This window comes from Eptatretus burgeri, chromosome 6 (assembly GCF_056783735.1).
Source record: "Eptatretus burgeri isolate ZD-2024b chromosome 6, Ebu_testis_v1, whole genome shotgun sequence".
NCBI classification, from domain to species: Eukaryota; Metazoa; Chordata; class Myxini; order Myxiniformes; family Myxinidae; genus Eptatretus; species Eptatretus burgeri.
Genome location: NC_140966.1, coordinates 34,481,256 through 34,501,255, shown reverse-complemented (window position 1 = coordinate 34,501,255; position 20,000 = coordinate 34,481,256). Strand labels below are relative to the sequence as shown.

Below are 20,000 nucleotides of genomic sequence, written 5' to 3'. Positions count from 1 at the left end.
ATCTGGGTTCCAATTTGCAATCAATAATTCTTTTCACAAAAATATTCCATCATCTATACAAAAATATGAAAGTTATCTATACTACTTCTTTCAAGAACCGAATCCAAATCGATTCGATTTTGCACAGTTACCATTTTAACATTCACATCTGCTAAACAATTTACAGTTTCACTTACAAATAGTTCCAGAGCAACTGCCATTATATTATCTTGATTCAATTCTCAGTAACTTTTCCCTATCCTCAATTAACAGATTAACAAGGTTTTTTTTTAATGATCTTAGTCTGAAAGTAACTAACACAGTTACCGCACAACCCCCATTTGAGAGTTCCACTCCGCTCGGCCATGACATTTAGTTGCCATGACATGACATCTTCGAAACAAGAACTTTGATAACATTGTTACAAAATTTCTCCAAACAGTTTAAACAACACCAAAAGCTAACATAGTTTCATTAACCTGGTGAGCATCCATTTCTTTCATGTTAAAATGGAACTAAAATATCTCAAAAATAATGTTTAACCAACCTCGATAATCACCACTCTGAATTCCATCGACATTTTTAATCTCTGACATTTTCCATCTATCCACTTCTCTCTCTCACCAAAACAGCAATATGCTGCCATTTTCCAACTCGCATACACAAACCATCTATCACTTCCTCTGACCTTCTCAATATACTAATCCATTTTCTTTATCAAAACAATTAAATACAGTTTAAACAGTTGAACAAAAATTGTCAAATCATTTGTCAAATTTGTCATCAGGTGAATATCATTTAAATTGCAGCTCAAACACTCCGTCCACACATGAAGCTAGAACCTTCCCAAACTTTATCACAGTCTTGGGGAAGGCATCTTAAACTTCAGACTAATAAAACATCCAATCTTTCTTAAACAACTTTTTGGTCTAAACAAAAAAAAAATTATTTTAAAATCAATAAATCAAAAATAAAATCTTCAGCGTTTATCCAATTAAATCTTATGAATTTACCTTTTTTTTTTTCTTTTTTTTTTTTTTTTTTGTATACCCTGGTCGAGGCTCGTATGAGAGCTAACACACAACTCACAGCAAGGAGGCATGAGACAAGAGGGGCGGGAGTGGAAGGGACAAAACATTGGGGAACAGACACAGGTGAACTGTGGAAGGGAGAGGGATGGGGATGGGACGGGGAACATGGCGAGGGGAAGATGGACATTAAAGGGACTTTCAGGAAGGAAAGCAGGAGAATTGAAGGAAGTGGGCTTGGGTGGATTATCGGGGGTAGAAAAGATCGAGGATTTGGATGGGGGAAGATAAGAGGTGGTGGTGAACAGCTGTTTTGAAAGCCTGAAGGGAAGAATGGGAAAGAATAGAGTGAGGAAGTTTATTCCAAAGGCGGGAAAAAAGAGGAATGAAAGAGTGAAGATGAGCAGTGATTCGTGATTTTGGTAGTTTTACCAGAAGGGGGTTGTTGGCGGACCTTGTCCGCCCTGTGGAAATGTGGTTGGGACAAATCGGAGACAGAGCAGGGGGGCAAGGCTGGAGAGGAGTCGGTAGAAGACAGAAAGACCACCGACCAACCTGCGGTGATTGAGTGAGAGGCCCAAAGACTCAGCTTCATTGCGGGAGATGCCAATGATCTTAAAAGCCCTGGTTTCGACAGCGTGAAGTCGAGAAAGGTGGGAGGCAGGAGCACCAGCCCAGAGGGGAGAGCAGTACTCCATCAGGCTACGGACAAAAGCTTTGTAAGTGGTCAGGAGCTCAAGAGGGCCGAGGAAGGACTTTGCACGACGGAGGATTCCCAGTCGGCGACTGGCTTTTGAGGCAAGGTTGGAAATGTGACTTTCCCAGGAAAGGTCATGGCAGATAGTGAGACCCAGAAGCTTGAAAGAAAAGACTTCTTCCAGAGGATTGTTGAGAAAGTGGATGGGGGGGTTTTGTAAACGGTCCTTTCGAAGAGACATAGTGAGAGTGTGAGATTTGTCTGGATTGAAAGACAGAATCGATCTTGACTGAATCGATCAAAGGGTTACACTGGGTTGTTTGCCATTGCCTTCCCAGCACTAGTTCAGGCAACTTTAACATTCACAGACAAATAAAAACAGCATGCCGAGTTCAACGTCCATCCGAGGGCATCATCTATTATCTGTGAATCGCCCCACGTGCTAAACATCATCAAATCATTTCAAATCACATTTCTACATTTAAATCACATCTTTTAAGTACAATGGTTACAACTCAGATCAAAATCTTCGAAACATTTCTGACACGTCCTAACAGCTTGCCCAGCACTCAAACCTGCCGGGTTGAGTAATTACAATTTCCTCACAATGCCAGTGAGGACTCACCTCCCAAGACTTCACCTTCCGAATATATACCACATTCACAATTGTTATTTCACAATTTATCCAAAATTCCTATGGCTTTTAAATAAAACTTTAACACTTTTTTTCCTAACTGGACTTCACTTAAAACAGATTCAGTAGAGAGGATGCGCCACAAACACCAAGCAACAAGGAACAGGAAGTTCTCTCCACATCCGGTGGGAAGAAAACAAACTCAAAGACAGGCAAAACCCCAGTTTGGCATAACTCTGTCATGGCTTCAACACGCACACTCACGAACATTGCGTCTCATAGACTCGCTTGTGGTCGCGTGCGATCACGTGACAAATATTTTTACAAAACCTTAAAATATTCATTTTATCATCGGAATTTTTACAGAAACCCGTGAAGGACGTTCTTAAACCTTCGAAAGTGTTATCATTCATCTCGTAGACCATCACGACAAGTAGTCCACCAATGGGACAATTCTCACGCTTTTGTCTGCAAAAACCCGTGGCATCATGTGACCCGTGACGAATTTGCAACCTACAAACCCTCTTACGTGCTCAATCGAATTGCCTCGCTGAGACACTGCGCTCAGCCATCCTGACCACCATGCGTGATTCTAATTACCTATCGAGTTCAATCTCTCTCTCACACACACACACACACACACACACACACACACACACACACACACACACACACACACACACACACACACACACACACACACACACACACACGCACGCACACACGCACACACACACACACACACACACACACTCGCACACACACTCGCACACACACTCGCACACACACACCTCTCAAACCAGTTTCAAAGCCAAATCCCAATAGAGCTCGTTTCATTGCAGTGAAATCTATTGGACTCACACAAGTTTCATTTCTCCACTCACTCAGTATCACATGCATCTCAATGCAAATCACCAGCCACACTTCCAACTGGTCAATCGTCTCCTGCATCCTACAAAACGTTTCGTGCAAATCATTGCATTTACAAATCCGTAAAACCACACAATATAATATAACAACCTCACTGCAAACAAACTTCAGGTGAGTTCAATGAACAAACAGGTAACTCTTATAACTCTTACAACTGAAACTTATAATACTTATCTATTTTCCACTTAACCATTATCCTTTGTAACCCTATCTCGGCCATCTCTCAGCCATGCCCCTCGGCGTCTCTCAGCCGGGTTGAGTATCAATGCAAACATATATCTCGCGCGTCCTCTGCGTGGTCCGTGGCATGTCGCTTCGTCATGCCCATTTAATTACTCGTCTGGCTCCTCGTCGAGCCTCTTCTTGCACTGTGCCCTCTGCACTCCTCTTCTCCTCCAGCACTTTTCTAAAAACAACTATATATACACTTATCATTTACTTTAATTACTCCTCTTCTTTCTAACAATAAAATTCTCTGACAATGTACTTTTCTTTGTTCGAGAATGCGTTACCCGCTAAAACAGCTCACCCTCGAGGAACGCTCTCCGCTTACCTCTGCTCAAGCACTTGTCGTTCCTCCAGGCACTGCCTCCAGCAGATTAAGCACATCCGAGTCACGGCACCAACTGATGTGGATTTTTCACCCAACCTCGTAGTGATCGTTGTAGGATTATTCCTGGTTGATTGTGGAATCCTATTTAACTTCTTGGGCTTAACGTTTAGCCGATTCAGTTTTAAAATCCTGTATAAAATCACAGACACCGATAAACAATGTCCACAGACAAGTCTTTTCTTGTGAGAACAATTTATTTCTAATTCTATCCACCGTACACTTCCCACACTCGTACACTTCACACAATGAACTTGAGACCCCCATTTGTTGCAATATTATTTGGTTCTATTTTATTATTTCTTACTTTTTAGTCAACCTTAAACCAACCCGATTTAATTCATTACCACAACGTGAAAGTACATTACATCAGAGAGTTTTATTATTACTTGGTACATGGTCAGTCCCCAAGGAGTACAACGCACTGAGATGCTATTCATCCACAATGATTGCACTAAAACAAGATTACATTTCAAGGCATTTATACTTTCATGGGAGAGTGGAGGGGGTTGTTAACTCTAACTACATACGTGTCTTCTTGATGAGAAGCACACGACGTAATTGCGGCCAAAGTTTGCTGTTATCAGCCCAGGTCACACCGCTCCACAACAACACATTTTTATCAACATTTAGGGCAAAGGACTCCTGGCCAAAAGGGGAGGGGGGCACTGACAGCCAATTCGACTTATAGCATAAAACTTAAATTTATAAAACACCAGCACAATTACAATTTAGAATATGTTAATATAATTATTTCCTCCACAACATATACCATTTAATGATGTCTGGGGTTCTACGAGATTATTAATTCGTTTCCTTATATCTATCCTTGTCCCAGTTATCCCTTTATGTAACACTATGCCTCGTTTCAGGAGTATACTGCCTATGTCCCCTTCATCCCGTGTCACATGAGGTGCATAATTTTATGTAAGGGTCCTCCAAGTGTTTTCCCATACATGCCTTTCTCATGCAATTGGTCCCAATGTTTACCTTCTTCTGCGCTGCGTACCCTGTCACAACCCATTCCTTGTTTCCCCGACTGTCGACCTACCAAACATTCTGCTCTCTGACATTCCCTAATGCCCTCACTATCTGTTATTGTCCATATTGTCACGATTATGTACATGCTAATCAAAGCACTGCCACATCTGTCATGAACCTCCAGTAACATTTTTTTCAACTTGCAGATTTACTTTCTTTTTCTTTTCAACTTCCTGCATCCTCTTTTGTAGTGAGATGCGTGAGTCCATGATTGGCTTACCTTCTCACTTGACAGCTGCGTGGGTAACCAGTAATACCTGGAAGGGTCCGGTCCACCGTTTCCCCAGGACGCCCCTCCGCCTGAACACCCCACTGTCCACCCAGTCGCCGGGCTGGATTCCGTGGTGTTCCTCTGCAGCTGGGTCTGGTCACCCTTGTTTGACCTACGAGTCAAATTCTTTCACAACCTTTGTTAGCACAAGAGTTAATCTTCATGTGCATAGGTCCATATATTTTACAGACATTTTGCCAATATTATAATCTAGTGTTGGTTTATCACTTAGAGTGGTGGCCTGGGATTCTAGAGTCCTGAGCTCAAATCCCATTGACCACCGAACCAACCCCAGAGGGCCGATTCAGCCTGTAAATAGTGGCACCGCATCAGCGGCACAGCCATGCCCCAACCAATGATGCAACCAACAGCCAAAAAGGCAGCACACCTTCTCCATTCCCCTTTTGCTCATATGGCCACTTTTGTGAGCCAGACGAGCAAGCACCTTTTTTCTCTTACTCCTCACCAATCTAAAGTTCCATTCTCCTCATGCATATGTATTATGTAGATGGTTAGAAGTTCAGCTGCAACTTTTTTAATGGGCTTGTATATTAGTGCGGCAGCAGTATTAATCTTGGTGTAAGTATGGTGACCAAATACACTCTGATGAAGGTACTATCGCCCAACCCTCCTGCTGTTTGTAAATCGATAGATCTGAGATGTTGGCCAAGCCACCTCATACAATGACTGCTACTAACAGTTTGAAAATGAATACCCAATACAAATCAATCCATCCATCCATCCATCCATCCATCAACCTTCAAACCCTCTCTGCTGTACATCTTTTGAAAAAGTCTTTGCACTTGTCACAGCAAAACGCTGCACATTCCATCCAACTTACTCTGACCATCTAAGCACTTGTGTAAACCCACTTTAAATAAAATCCATTCCTTGATAATCATGGCAACATCGGGGTACTCCCCATGCTCACCACCTATATCCTTCATCCCTTGACTATCCATCCCGAATCCCTCAATCCTCCGCCCCTCGGTCCCGCGTCCCTCCCGACCAGGTCCCTCCACATCGAGCATATTTTCCATTCCACAATCGCTCTCCCTGTATCCCGCATCGCTCACCATCCAAAACTGTTGTCCAATGTCGGGCAAATTTTAACAGCATCGCCCTCACCGCCATTCCTTCTCCAAACCTATTTTGAAGTACAGTGTACAGAGAACATGACTCTTCACAGGTACGGCGACCGCGATGATATGAAAACGCGCTTTAAAATACCAACTGACGTTGATGTCAGAAGACAAATATAAATTTAGATTTCGACGTAAATGAAGATGCAATGAATTTTGCCTGCCTGAATCGATCAAAGGGTTACAATGGCTTGTTTGCCATTGCCTTCCCAGCAGTAGTTTTGGCAATAATTTATATTTAACATTCATCAACCAAACATTTATTAACTTTAACATTCACAGACTAATGAAGACAGCACGCCTAGTTCAACGTCCATCCGAGGGATAATGCATCATCTGTGAATCGCCCTATGTGCTAAACATCATCAAATCACTTTAAAATCATTCCAAATCACATCTCCACATTTTGGGAACATCTTTATGCACAAATCAAATCGAATTTTGGAAATATTTCTTGCACGTCACTGGGCACGGCATGCGCATTTCGACACAACAGCCGCCAAGCCCCCACCCCCCTTTTGAACCCGCACATGAACCGAATCGAGGGCTCAGCACCCACAAATCTCCTCCAACTGCACCAACAGCTGCCCAGCACTTAAACCTTGCCGGGTTGAGCAACCAGAAGATTACCCTCACATATCTGTAGATATGTATCAACGTCAAAGTGAGGGGTGGATGATATTAAAAGGAAATCGTACAAATAGGTTAAGCAAAGTGACATCCTGTAAAAATACAGTTGCACATTTTCAGCAGATGAGACACCTCCTGAGGCACCCACTGCATGGCACCATAGGGCCCAACACGGAGTAACGTACGTCTGTCTAATTGATGTTTCATTGACAGCACGGATACTTTTACCGAAACGAACAACCAAGCAGCTTGGAGAGCGTTCACCAAGTGGCTTAAATACTCAAGCAACCACTCCAACAAAACGGTTGATAAGAAACGGCTCACTTGGCACGCGATTAGCAACACATTAAACATACACCTCCCGGAGATGCCCGAAATATTAAATATGGCCAAATTGGACAAAGCAACACTTTTATAGGAGTCGGAACTGCCTTTAAGTTCGATTCTGGAGCTTAAATTTTGAAATTCGGCTTTGTGTCAGACATTCTTACAATGATCACATCTGCGGAGATGAAATAAAGCAATGAACGCTGATGTCTCCAGGCATTTATAAGCATTGCAATGTATCCAGCGATTCGTAACTATGATTAATAGACCTTCAATAACATGAGTGGGGAAAGTGAAAAAAACCTTTATCAGTAAGAAATCATTGCAGCCTGTTCCAAGACAAGGCAAGGTTGAGCAGGCCAAAAAAAAAACATGGCAGCTTTAGACCCCAGCGATGTTACCTAGGATATCCCTTAAGACCCCATAGAAAGTGGTGATATCTACATTAATATTTCGGCACGCCCCTTTTTTTATTCCACCATCAGATTTTTGTTACTGCATGAAATGAAACAAGCTTTGACATATATAGTAATGATATTATTGTCTTCCTTAAGAGGCTCCTCAAAATTCGTTTTGATGATTATGGGAGTGAAACAGTTCATGTTCTCCATTTGCAAAATGGGAGGAATTATTGCACAAAAAAGAAATAAAAATGTTTCCCATTTTTTAGAGGATCACGAAGATGAGTTCGTAAAACCTTTTGTAGAGTATGTTATTATTAATCACTATACGCCATAGTAAATTGCTCATGTTATTGAGCTGTCTATAAGCTATCAATCATAGACATATAATAAACTCACTTGAGTATTCATATCTCTATTTCAATGCGTTATATCAAGCGGTACCTTCATGATGACCTCATAAAACCGGTCTCGATGTCCGTCCGTCCGTATATCTGTTCACAATCAAACTGATCGTGATGCATTTTATGCTTTCCGAGAGCTTTGGAGAGATTACCTACACTCCTGCATGGTGCTGTTTTTATTATTCCTACTGCAATTCATTAGAACACAGATCGTGGATGGATGCGCAGATCCCAGGAGAACAACGATAGCTGGACAGAACAATTCATATTATTGATGGATAAAAATGATATTTAATTGATATTATAATAAATTATTATTTAAAATATCTTCAAATTTTGTGAGTTTTTCGTTTGTTGTGAAATATTAGGTCCTCGGGTCTCCGCATAGTGGCGTACAGGCTTAAGTCGTACTTCTGTTTACTTCCGTAGCAAATCACAGAACCATCCGATTGACATGCTGTTACTTTCAGAATCAGCTAAAATCTACAAGATATGAATATGTAGACGAAACTGATCCGGCCTTTTGGATCACTTTAAAGTAGGGTGCCCTGTAATTTGAATGCGCTCTATGGATCCTCCGGAACTCACGAATGGTACACGTTGTGTAATCACGAAACTACGTGGTAATGTCATCGAAGTGGAGCGACTGCAGGACAGTCAAAGGGGAAAACTTGAATGATAATCAATGGATAAAAATGATGTAATATATTGTTTAAAATACATTCGTGCTATGTCTTTTACCATATGTTGCCAGTGACACCTGGCCAAGACGGGCACCTTTACTAGTATGTATATATATATATATATATATATATATATATATATATGTATGTATGTATGTGTGTGTATATATATATATATATATATATATATATATATATATATATATATATATATACATAAATACATATATATATATATAAATAAATACATATATATATATATACACACATACCTACACATATATATATATACATATATATATATAAATATATATAAATATATATATATATATATATATATATATATATATATATATATATATATATATATATATATATATATACACACATACATATATATATATATATATATATATATATATATATATATATATATATATATATACATATATATATACACACATACATATATATATATGTGTATACACACACAGACACACACACACACACACACACACACACACACACACACACACACACACACACACATGAAGGTGGATCCTTTAAGACCTGGGAGGGCTTCATTTTGGTTCACGAGTCAGTAAGTGACCACTATATTCGTTATGGGTGTGTCTGTCTGTCTATCCCGAGCATAGCTCTGTGGATTTTGATCCGATCTTGATAAAATTAGGGTGCGAGGTTTGTATCATGATCTAGTTGTGTTTTCCGGAGAATGGGCGTGTTGCACCCATTATGGGCGGAGCCACGCCCCAAAAACTTGTGTTTTTAGGGGGTAGCCGGTTTCAAGTTACATCTTCTCCGAGGGGGTTTGTCGAATCTGGCAGGGTTTCAGTATTTGGTTAGCCCAATGGCACCTGCATAGCCCCACAGAGCTCGATTTTTCATTTTCGTCCCAAGGTGAAGGTCACAAGGTCAAGGTCAAGGTCACAAGGTCACGAACTTAGAAAATGTCAAAAAAATCAATAAATTGGGCATCGAGCTCCTTGGGTTTTCAACTGTTTTGAATGAAAGTTGGTATGCAAGTAGTGCTCTTCGAGTACTACAACTTTCATCATTTACCTTTTTCCCGATTCCTGCCAGTTTGCCCATGGTGTCCCCTCGAAGGTCAAAAAATATAAAAGGCGAACCGTGTACATTGCTCGTGAACCATCGCCGTCTCCAGACTTGTCACTTTCTGCAACCTGCATATGGAGATAACAACAAACGACACACACACACACACACACACACACACACACACACACACACACACACACACACACACACACACACACACACACACACACACACACACACACACACACACACACACACACACACACACACAGTTATTTGATGAAATAAACTTTGAAAAGACCTTGCAAAAAGACTGATAGACTTTGAAAAGGTGTTGAATAGTCTTGATAGGAAATCGCTAAGGCATATATACAATGACATTATGGTATTCTGGAAAAGTTTGTGCAGATATTTGGTACATACAGTTTATGATTGAAAGTTAGATGTGTACATCAAGGAAAGCTGTGTTATGACTGAAGGTGGAATTATAGAATGGTTTATTAACTTGGCAGGTGTAAGACAGGGATGTGTGCTGTCAGCAATTCTATTCTATGTAACCGAGATTGTGTGAGGCACAGTGCTCTCAGGGAAAGGCTATCATTGAGCTTGAAATGTAATAGAACTCGGCACCGAGAGGACCTTGATTTTGACCGATGATATTGCTCTCATTTCTACAAATTCAAATGCCATGCAAAATAATACAGATGTCATATCCAAGAAGGAACAGTAGTGGCTTGAAAATCACTAAAATGAAAACAAATTTATTAAGGACAGGGCCTAAACATGATAATACAAATCTCAAGATTGGAGAGACCCCACTGGAAATAGAAGCCATGCAGATTCATCTTCCTGGGGAGGAGATTCACTGATGTTGGAATTGAGGAAGATAAAGTCAGACCTTGGATTGTAAAAGCTCCAGCCTCATTTCACAAAATGAAAAATATTTTGGAAAAAAAAAATAGCAAATGGACGAAGATACGGCTCTGCAATAGCAATGGCATATCTGTGATGTATGTACTGGAGACTTGGTCTGTTACACAAAGGAAATACAAAGAATGATTGATGGCATGGATTCCTGAAGTTTCTGGAAAGTTATGAGAATAAGCTCACAAATGAGGGTTAGAAACACAGATTGAAAGAAAGTGACAAAACGGAAACTTTCAAGTGAAATTTTGAATGAACGATAACTAAGATCATTTGAGCACATGTTAAGAATGGAAGGAATCAGAGGCTACCAAGATAAATCATTGACTGGAAATCAACTGGTAATATAAAACCGGGAAGACCTAAGACTGGGATGAGGCACTTAAACTCGCAAGTTTCAGAACTGTTTAGAAAAATGTCATATCTACACCAATGCAATGTATCATGAAACAGCACCTCGTAGTAGTAGTAGTAGTAGTAGTAGTAGTAGTAGTAGTAGTAGTAGTAGTAGTAGTAGTAGTAGTAGTAGTAGTCGTCGTTCTACTCGTACTATGTGTTTATTTTCCTGCTGCCTTGCTTCTTGTATTCTGGCAGCTGTTGCAACCAGTTTGCCTGGCACCCAGCCTGCTGGCCAGGCAGTGCATGACCGAGGGGTTTTCTGGGTTCCCTACAATGCTGGTCACGTCCCACAGAGAGAGGGCCATACGACTGAAACAGTGAGAATAGTTTTCTCTTTTGAAATGCACTTTACACAACATTGCAATCTTGTGGATTTACTTTGCAGTGGCAACACAAAGTACTTTGATGTAAAATGCACACGTATAAATTTTCTCCAATCATAACTGAAATGCATTTTGCTATCCTGGTACAAAGACGTGCAATAAATTACAGTACCGGAGTTTAGCAGATAATTTACCTCCACCACCAAAGGTGGAAGGAGGTTATGTTTTTACCCCTGTCTGTGTGTTTGTTTGTTTGTTTGTTTGTGTACAGGATATCTCAAAAAGTTGAGGACGGATTCGGAAGAAATTTTGTGGGCAGGTTAGGAGTGTGACAAGGCCAAACTGATTAGATTTTGGTGAAGATCCAAATCCAGATCCGGCTCCGAGAATTTTTTTAAGTGATTCTTCACCATTGAAAGATCAGACCAAAAACAATAGAGCACAATTTCTCAAAAAGTTATACACAGATTCGGACAAAACTCGATGAACACGTTGGGTGTGTGACGAGGAAGAATTGATTCAATTTTGGTGAAGATCCGAATCTTGATCCTGATTCAAGAATTTTTAAAGTGATTCTTCACCATTGAGAGAAAGGGCCAAAAACACTATACAGCATAATATTTCATTCAAAAATGTATTGGGCCCGACATGTTCTCGTAGATTAGGCATTGCATGGCAGAGGTATGCGCTCGACCAAGTGCCCTTCTAGTTTTGTACATTGATTTATCTTTTCAAAAACGACATATTTCATTTGACGAGGATCTTAAAGAATTAATTTTTCTCATCTCTATTCAATTTCACACTAATCGTTGCATAGATTACAAAACCTATTTTCCTACCTCTTTTTTTTTTCAAACAGACCTCTGTGAGAACAGTGGAATACCACCTTCCTTCAGATCTACATACCTTGCCAAATGCTTCAGTCAGTTGGCCACCTGGGACCAGGCACATCCAGGCAACAATACCTGCACGGCCTTCTGGCCCATGGAGTGAAAGGGCTGAGTCTCGCCATGCAAGCACGGTCCCGGATTCTGGACGAGAGCTGGTTCAGCCACCATCTGTGTTGGTACGTTCCATCAGGGATGAACTGTCAAGAGTTTCGGGAAAGCCAGGCAGTATCAAGCAATTCAGAGTTTGACTTTACTGTTCGTGCAGCTTTCTTGAGAAACACCATGATAATAAAGTGTTGCAACTAACACATGTATTGCTTTGGATTTCAGAGAGAGTTTCTCGTTGAAAGAGAGATTTTCTTTCTCGTGCATTCTACCAATATACTTGAGATTCTAATAGTTGCAGTAATCACAGCCTGTGTAGTTCAGAAAACACTTCATTTTGTGAAACATTGCTGTAAGTTATGACTGATTGATTGGTGTTGTTTCCTGAATGGGTGCAAATACACAATAAAAATAACCTATCTAGTGCATCAGTAAAAAGGGAATTGGTAACAGCCTTATCCTTTTAACTCCTTTTAATAGATCTTTTCTGGAATAACACAAGAGTTGTAAAGTTGCCACTATTTGGATGAAACAGGCTCACGTTTTGATTTGTTATCACCATCAAGTTCCAGTCATCATACATAACTTAAATATAGCTCTCTGTAGCACATAAGTAACCTTACAAAGGTGCAATGGAAATGGATAACTGGCATTAACTGAGCCAGGTATTGATCCACTTGTGTCTATATGATTTATAGTCATGACAGCGTTTTGAACTTGCACGTTTCTCGTTTGCGCCAGGCTTTTGGATTTTTTTTTTAAACTTCTTCTGAGGACGTTTGGATAGGTTCAGAGCACAACTAATTCTTGAAAATGTTTACAGAAAATGACAACTCAAGCAATCTGTTCCATTTCAGATTAATGTAATGAATGGCATGAGGGGCATTTTTGTGTTTGAGTGTTTCAGTATTTTGAGAATGACAACCGGAGATTGTAAAATAGAGCTTTTTATCCTTAATCCATCTGAACTTTAAAAGTTAGAAGCTGTGAGATTACTGTACTTTGTAATAAAGTTTTGCAAAAATTACATTTTTTAGTCTTTGATCTTAATCGGTTTTAGTATCACAATGCTTTCTTTTGTCCTGAGCCAGTTAAACGCATTTCAGCTTTCTTAGCATATATTTACATTTTTGTTGCATTTTTCATTGTTTCACAAGATATTATTTCTTATTGTTTACTTGCTTATGCTCACCTGACCTGACCCTCTCCCCCAACACTCTGTTAGTCATCCTATTAATTTGCAATTGACTGTCTTTGACACCAATGTAATTTTAGCTCACCTAGAACGTAGTTCTGAGGAGCTTATGGGATGGCGCGTCATCCGTCAGTCCGACCGTCCATCTGTCAATCCACAAACTCTTGCAATATCTTCTCTGAAACGACACACACGATTTTGATGAAACTTGACCACAACCTTCGTCACCCGGTATGTATCAAAGTTTTTTCATGGCATTAGGAAAATCTGGCCCTTAAGGGTTTTGGGTTGCCCCCCCCCCCCCCCAAAATATGTATTTACTTTCTTCTCGAACTACACATGCAATTCTGATGAAACTTGACCACAAACTTAATCAACTGTGATATACCAAAGTTTGTTCATGGCATTAAAAAAGTCAGGGTCTGAATTGGACCACAGGGAGGGAGTTTGGACTGGCTGAAATTGCAATAGAACATGAGCTGTGTCGCAAGTTGGATTTCACCAAAATCATTTATTTTGCAAGGCTTTGCCTTGTCAAAGTTAGTAGCTAAAGCCAGGAGGGTCAACTTCTACGGGTGAGTCACCATGATATTACATTCTCAAAAAAAGCATTCCCATTACTTCCACCACCGAAGGTGGACGGAGTTTCCCTGTCTGTCTGTCTCTTTGTCTGTGAGCAGGATATATCAAAAAGTTATTGACAGATTCAAACAAAACTTGGTGGACATGTTGGATGTGTCACAAGGACGAAAATGGATTTTGCTAAAGATCCGGATACTAGAATTTTTTTTTAAGTGATTCTTCTCCATTGAGAGATAGGGCTAAAATGATATGTATGACCATATTTCAACAAGTTATGGATGATTCAGACAAAACTTTGTGGTAAGATTGAGTGTGTGACGAGGATGAAATGATTCAACTTTGCTGAAGATCTGGATACGAAAATTTATAAGTGATTCGTCACAATTGAGTGAGAGGGTCCAGAAATGATATATAGCACGCCCGATATTTCAAGAAGTTGTAGACGGTTTATGACAAAACCTTGTGGATGAGTTGGTTAGGTGACAACAAGAAGCCGATTCAATTTTGGGTAAGGTCGGGATCCAGGTCCGGCCTATCAATGGGGTACAAGACATAAACTGTTCAGCCTGGTGGTGGTATGCGCTCCACAAGTGGTGGTCTCGTTATGTCATGTCATTGTATGATGTTGCTGGTGGCCATTTAAACCAACTGGGTGGTAACCCAGTGAAGGGTTTAGCTTTCCAAAATATGTGGTGATGTACAATGTGTGCAGCATGTGCAAAGTGAACTGCATCACTGTCCAGCTCACAGGCTTTGACTGGTGCAGCACCGATGTCTTCATCAAATGCCATCAGAACATCTCGGCCCTTGTTCTGGGCCCACATGTCTGGAAAATGGGATAGGAGTCGTTGCTTCATTCATGTGCTGTGTACTCTCACATCCAGCTTAACTCCAAGATGCTCCATCATCGGCTTGTGGAGAAGTGCAATACCAGCCCGTTTGAAGACTGGTGGACTGGTACTTTCTCTTTATCCAGGCGTGTTTCGTCAATGTACACCACCAATTCTGCAAAGATTATGCCTGATCTTAATCACTCTTGATCTGTGTATTTGGGTCCTTCAGCCTTGGCCTTTCTTGCACAGTTGTGCAAGCCCACTAAGCACTTGGTGTGGCATTTGGCTTCCAGGGCCATGTCTCCAGCACTGAGTCAGGCCAGTAGTTCTGAGTCCTCAAGGGGCACTGCACAGGCCCGCACCCAGTGGCGTTGTGCCAAATTTTAAGGTACTGGATCTCTGCAAAAATGTCGGCCGTGACGTCAACGCCCTATCTCCCGTCACATCAGGTTTTAACATGACACTATACCATTGAGTCCCCAACATGAGTGATAAATGAAATACACATTTTTGCCATGATAAACAAAAGCTCAACATGCACACCCACTTGATCTCACAATTCAGAATTCCATTAAAAAATCATATCAATTCATCTCTACTCTCTAACCAACTATCTATTGAAATAAAGATAAGTTTATAAATTTAGTACCACGTGGTAAGGGCTGGCAGGATGGCCTAGATATATGCACACTGACCTCTAACCTGTCTAGCCTGAGTTAGAATCTTGTCCTCAGCTCTAAACTGTCATTCCGGAGTTTCCCAGGCAGGGAGATTCATCCATGTGTATGCTGACCCTCTGATGGACATTAACTTTGGCGTCCTGTCTGCTGCTATTCGATATTTCTTTGTTTTTTTTCACATTAGTTGGTGTCTTTCTTGGAGTTGACGAAAGAAGATATAGCTTTGGGGCCAGATACACATCCGAGAGTGTTGGAGATGGCAGAGAAGGTAACCATGATGTTAACATCTATAACATCACGCTTGTCTGTCATTGTCATTGATGTATTATAGGCCTACCTTTGCTCATACAACGTGATAGCCATTCAGATTATTCACAAGAACAGCCACATCACTGATCCAACCAGACTTACACTGGTTGGAAGCATCCAAAATTTTCCATGCCTTCAGGTCTTCCGGGGTGTAAATACTTTTTGTAAACGTAAGGGAATTCACTAAATCTGGATAATAATGGTTGGAATGTCCATCTCGCTTTGAGACCATGCTGTATGCAGCAATTCGTATGTGACTGTGTCTGCCTATAACCTGCATTATTATAATATCGCTCCCAAGACAAAGTGTCCAACACATTGACGATTGACATATCCAATCTTTGGGACAAGCTTTGACCCCAATTATTTGGCTATGAAACTGATGAAAGCACAATAACTCTGATGAAGGGAACTGATGAAGGAAACTGATAAAATAATTAAAAAAAAAATTTTTTTAATCTTTTAATTCTTGGGGAGCTAAGTATCACCTCGGATGGAATGAGGTGCTGGACAATTGCTCCAGTGCATTCTGGCATGACTACACCCCTGCCCTCACTCAGGTGTCTATCTGGAATGTGGCCGATTCATGGATACACCTCTGCCCTCACACAGGTGTCCATCTGGAACATGGCTGATTCCTGGATACCATTGGTGCCTGGAGATTGTTCACAGAAAAAAAAACACTTCTCAAGATATTTTCTCGGTACTTAAAGAACGTGAATGTGACCTCTGCGTTAGCATACAGCACGGACATTGGGACTCTCACTGTCTGTCTTAAACACTCTTTTCTGCTCTTTGTAACTTTTTATTGTTGTATTTGAACCTGCATGATTGATGGTGCTGAGCATTGTTCAGAATCATGGCCACTTCAATGCCATGTCCTTCATCGAGTTCTAGTCCTTCCAAATGAAATGTTCTTGGTGGTTGTCCAAGCTCATTCAATTTGACCAAATTTTCTGCAGGTGAAATGTAGCCACTTCGCTTGTATTTCCGATGATGCACAGCTTCCAGTTCGTCTCAGTTGAATGCTGGAAGGACGTTGATGGGGCTGGAGTCCCAAGGTCAACCAGTTTGAAGCTCCTTGACATGATATTGCTACGCCAACACCACTACTGTTAGTCGACAGGCATCTTTTCTGTATCAGCAGCCACCACCATTAGTCTGGACATACAACCAATCCTGCATTGATACAATGTAATCATTCTGGTAATGGCTTGCCAAATTAAACTCATTACTCTGTCCAAATCAAATAAATAGACAAAGTAGTCTTAGAGCCCCTTACACCTCTGTGGGTCAATTAGACGACACTTTCACCTGTTAGTCGATCTGAGTTCAGCAGGGCTGAAAGCAGTGACAAAGAAAAATTTATAGTTGGTGGCTATTTTGTAAGATGGCTGCCATGGCCATCAGAGACAGAATCTGTAATGGCTCAATATCCAGATCTGTTCAAAATATATTAGTCTACATGTGTGCCAAATTTCGTGCTTTTTATCACAAAACGCACAACACGTTTTCTGTACTGCCCCACTGCTTCCCAAAATGCACAGTGGCAGGTTCATAGATAAGCTTGGTGAGGGGCTCCGACTCCTGACTCCACATTTCTTCATCTTTCTTTCTTTAATTGGCCCTTTGCCAAAGAGGAAGCACTGATCCCCCTCCATCCTTTCCCCTCTGGATCCACGAACTGCTTTTGTGTCTACAATTTACAATCATGACATTAAGGCATCTTAGTGTCCTTCGTTGTGGTGAAAACTGCTGCTTTTTGTGAGTCTTCTTTGTTGTTACTAGTTTCACAACAAATCTGTCCGCAAGACTTTTGTAAACATGATTTTCCAAGTTTCCTAGTTGCTCATCGGGGCTGCTTCCTATTTCCAATGGGAGTTCATCATATAATTGGTTATCAACAGTTTGCCAAATTTTATCTACTGATGTCTTAGGTAGATTAATATGTTCCTAAACATCGAGATTTCTGCAACTGTGGTGGGCTTCCTCTTTAGTCTTTAATTAGTGGTGAAAGCTGTTGCCTGTCAACTTAGAAGCACTGTGGGATTTATCCTGGCCTCTTGCCTCTTGGGGATGGACATGTCGAATCGCTCGACTTATGTCTACTTCCGAGAGGCGGACAGGACTGTGATGCACCAATTTCACACCTAGATTTTGTTTGATATAACTTGACATTTGTAAAAGCCTGTTTTTCCACATCTCAGATAGGTAGCAACGGATGTTGCCAAATTACTCCTCCGTCCGTTGTTCAGTTCCAGAGGTCGTTGCTGTAAAGTCAGTCCATTTGGATCAATCTTCCGCCCCTGCTCTCGCATGGATCCAAGGGTATGATTATTTTTAGGACTTTGAGCAATTACTTTAGTAGATCTATAGGCGGCCAACCTGTCACAAGATCACCCGGCTTTTTCCCCAGTGCCAGCAGTCTTTTCCAGCCATCAACTGTCTTTCCAGCAGTCAAGTGGTACTCTTCTCCACCAGCCAACCAGTCCTTTGATGGTAGTCAGAGGTATCCATCTGAGGTTCTCTTGAGGGGTAATGAATTGGTGAAACACCAGCGCAGTCATCTTCAGAGCCTCACAGTCATCCCTTTTAGGATGAGCACTCCTGGAATAATGAAGATGACTTTGGGAAAAAAATCTTCACCTTGTTGCAGAATATCTCTGGCTGGAACAATAATATCTCTTTGTCTGAAACATATATACATATATGTATACATTTCTTCTTTCTATATGTATAATGATCGTGGAGACTGAGCTGGTATCTGTAATTTAATGCTACTTTCAAAGAACAAACTATTCGAAGGGTGGATATAGATTTGAAGTGCCACAGACTGTAATTGTGTTGGCGTGTTGCTGAGGTTTATGTTTTATTTTTGCACTGTAGTCATTTAATGGAATGTGGCGTCACTGCACTGTCAATGGCATACGAGCCAGTACACATTGTAGCAGGCGCAGGTGAGAGGTAAAGTGGGAAAGTTAGTGCAGAGAACTAGAAACAAAAGAGAGAATTAGAGACACATTGGGGCAGTCACATTTGTTTGGCCCACATAAGGTTAATCTGACCCTGATCCAGGCAGATACAAGTGAATGGTGTGCCAAGTAATGTTGCAGTACCATTGAAATGTCTGTAGAGGTCATTGAAGCACCATCAGGTGGTGAGATATTTCAAGACATTTTTTTTCATTGAATTTTGTGATGGTTGCATAATGGTTATCTGGATGACTTCAGGTAAGAGAAGTCATTAATGAAACTAATTACTAAGTGGGAGATACTGACCTAACTGTTGGAGAATATGGATGAGGGGTGCATGCATCTGGAAGTGCATCAGATTCAGAACTGCACTGCCCCTGAGCAGCAGGAATCAAACATTCAAACTTGACTGGCTGCAACTGTTGTGGATGGTTTTCCGGAGGGATATCGTCATTCGGTCGGTGGCTCGAACAAAGATGAGTGAGGTTGATAACATCTGAGAGTGGTCAAGGTGCAATATCAATGAACTCAAAGCAACAACGCTAGAATGACAGGTTGTGTCGAAAGCAGCAGCAGTGGTTCCGTTTGTGTGTAATTTGGGGAGGCAACCACGGGCTTATGCCCATGGCTATGTCGAATTATGATGATGATGATGATGATGATGATGATGATGATAACAGTATCCAGATCCGGATCTTCACCAAAATCAAATCGATTAGTCGTTGTCACACACTCAACCTGTCCACCTTGTTTCATTCGAATCTGTTAATAACTTTTTGAGATATTGTGTTATGTATCATTTTTAGCCCTGTCTCAATGGTAAAGAGTAATTTGAAAAGTTATTGGATCCAGATGATTATATATATATGGTGTCCCAAAAAAAATACAACTTTTCATCTGCAAAGAGGATGGTCATAACATTTTTTTTTAAAGA

General features: G+C 40.8%; 1 protein-coding gene across 2 annotated transcripts in view; it reads left to right on the top strand.

Moving 5' to 3' along the window:
- The window catches only part of LOC147024530 (uncharacterized), a 147,916-nt gene extending 134,392 nt beyond the window's left edge, over positions 1 to 13,524 (top strand). The window contains exons 18-19 of one of the 2 annotated variants that reach the window (XM_085884529.1): positions 11,373 to 11,494; positions 12,360 to 13,524. In XM_085884529.1, coding sequence (XP_085740655.1) covers positions 11,373 to 11,494; positions 12,360 to 12,638 — 401 coding nt within the window. In that variant the 3' untranslated portion in view covers positions 12,639 to 13,524. Of the gene's footprint in view, positions 1 to 9,878; positions 10,118 to 11,372; positions 11,495 to 12,359 lie in introns of those variants that run through there. The other variant, XM_085884530.1, reaches the window with a different exon arrangement.
- Positions 13,525 to 20,000: the final 6,476 nt, after the last annotated feature.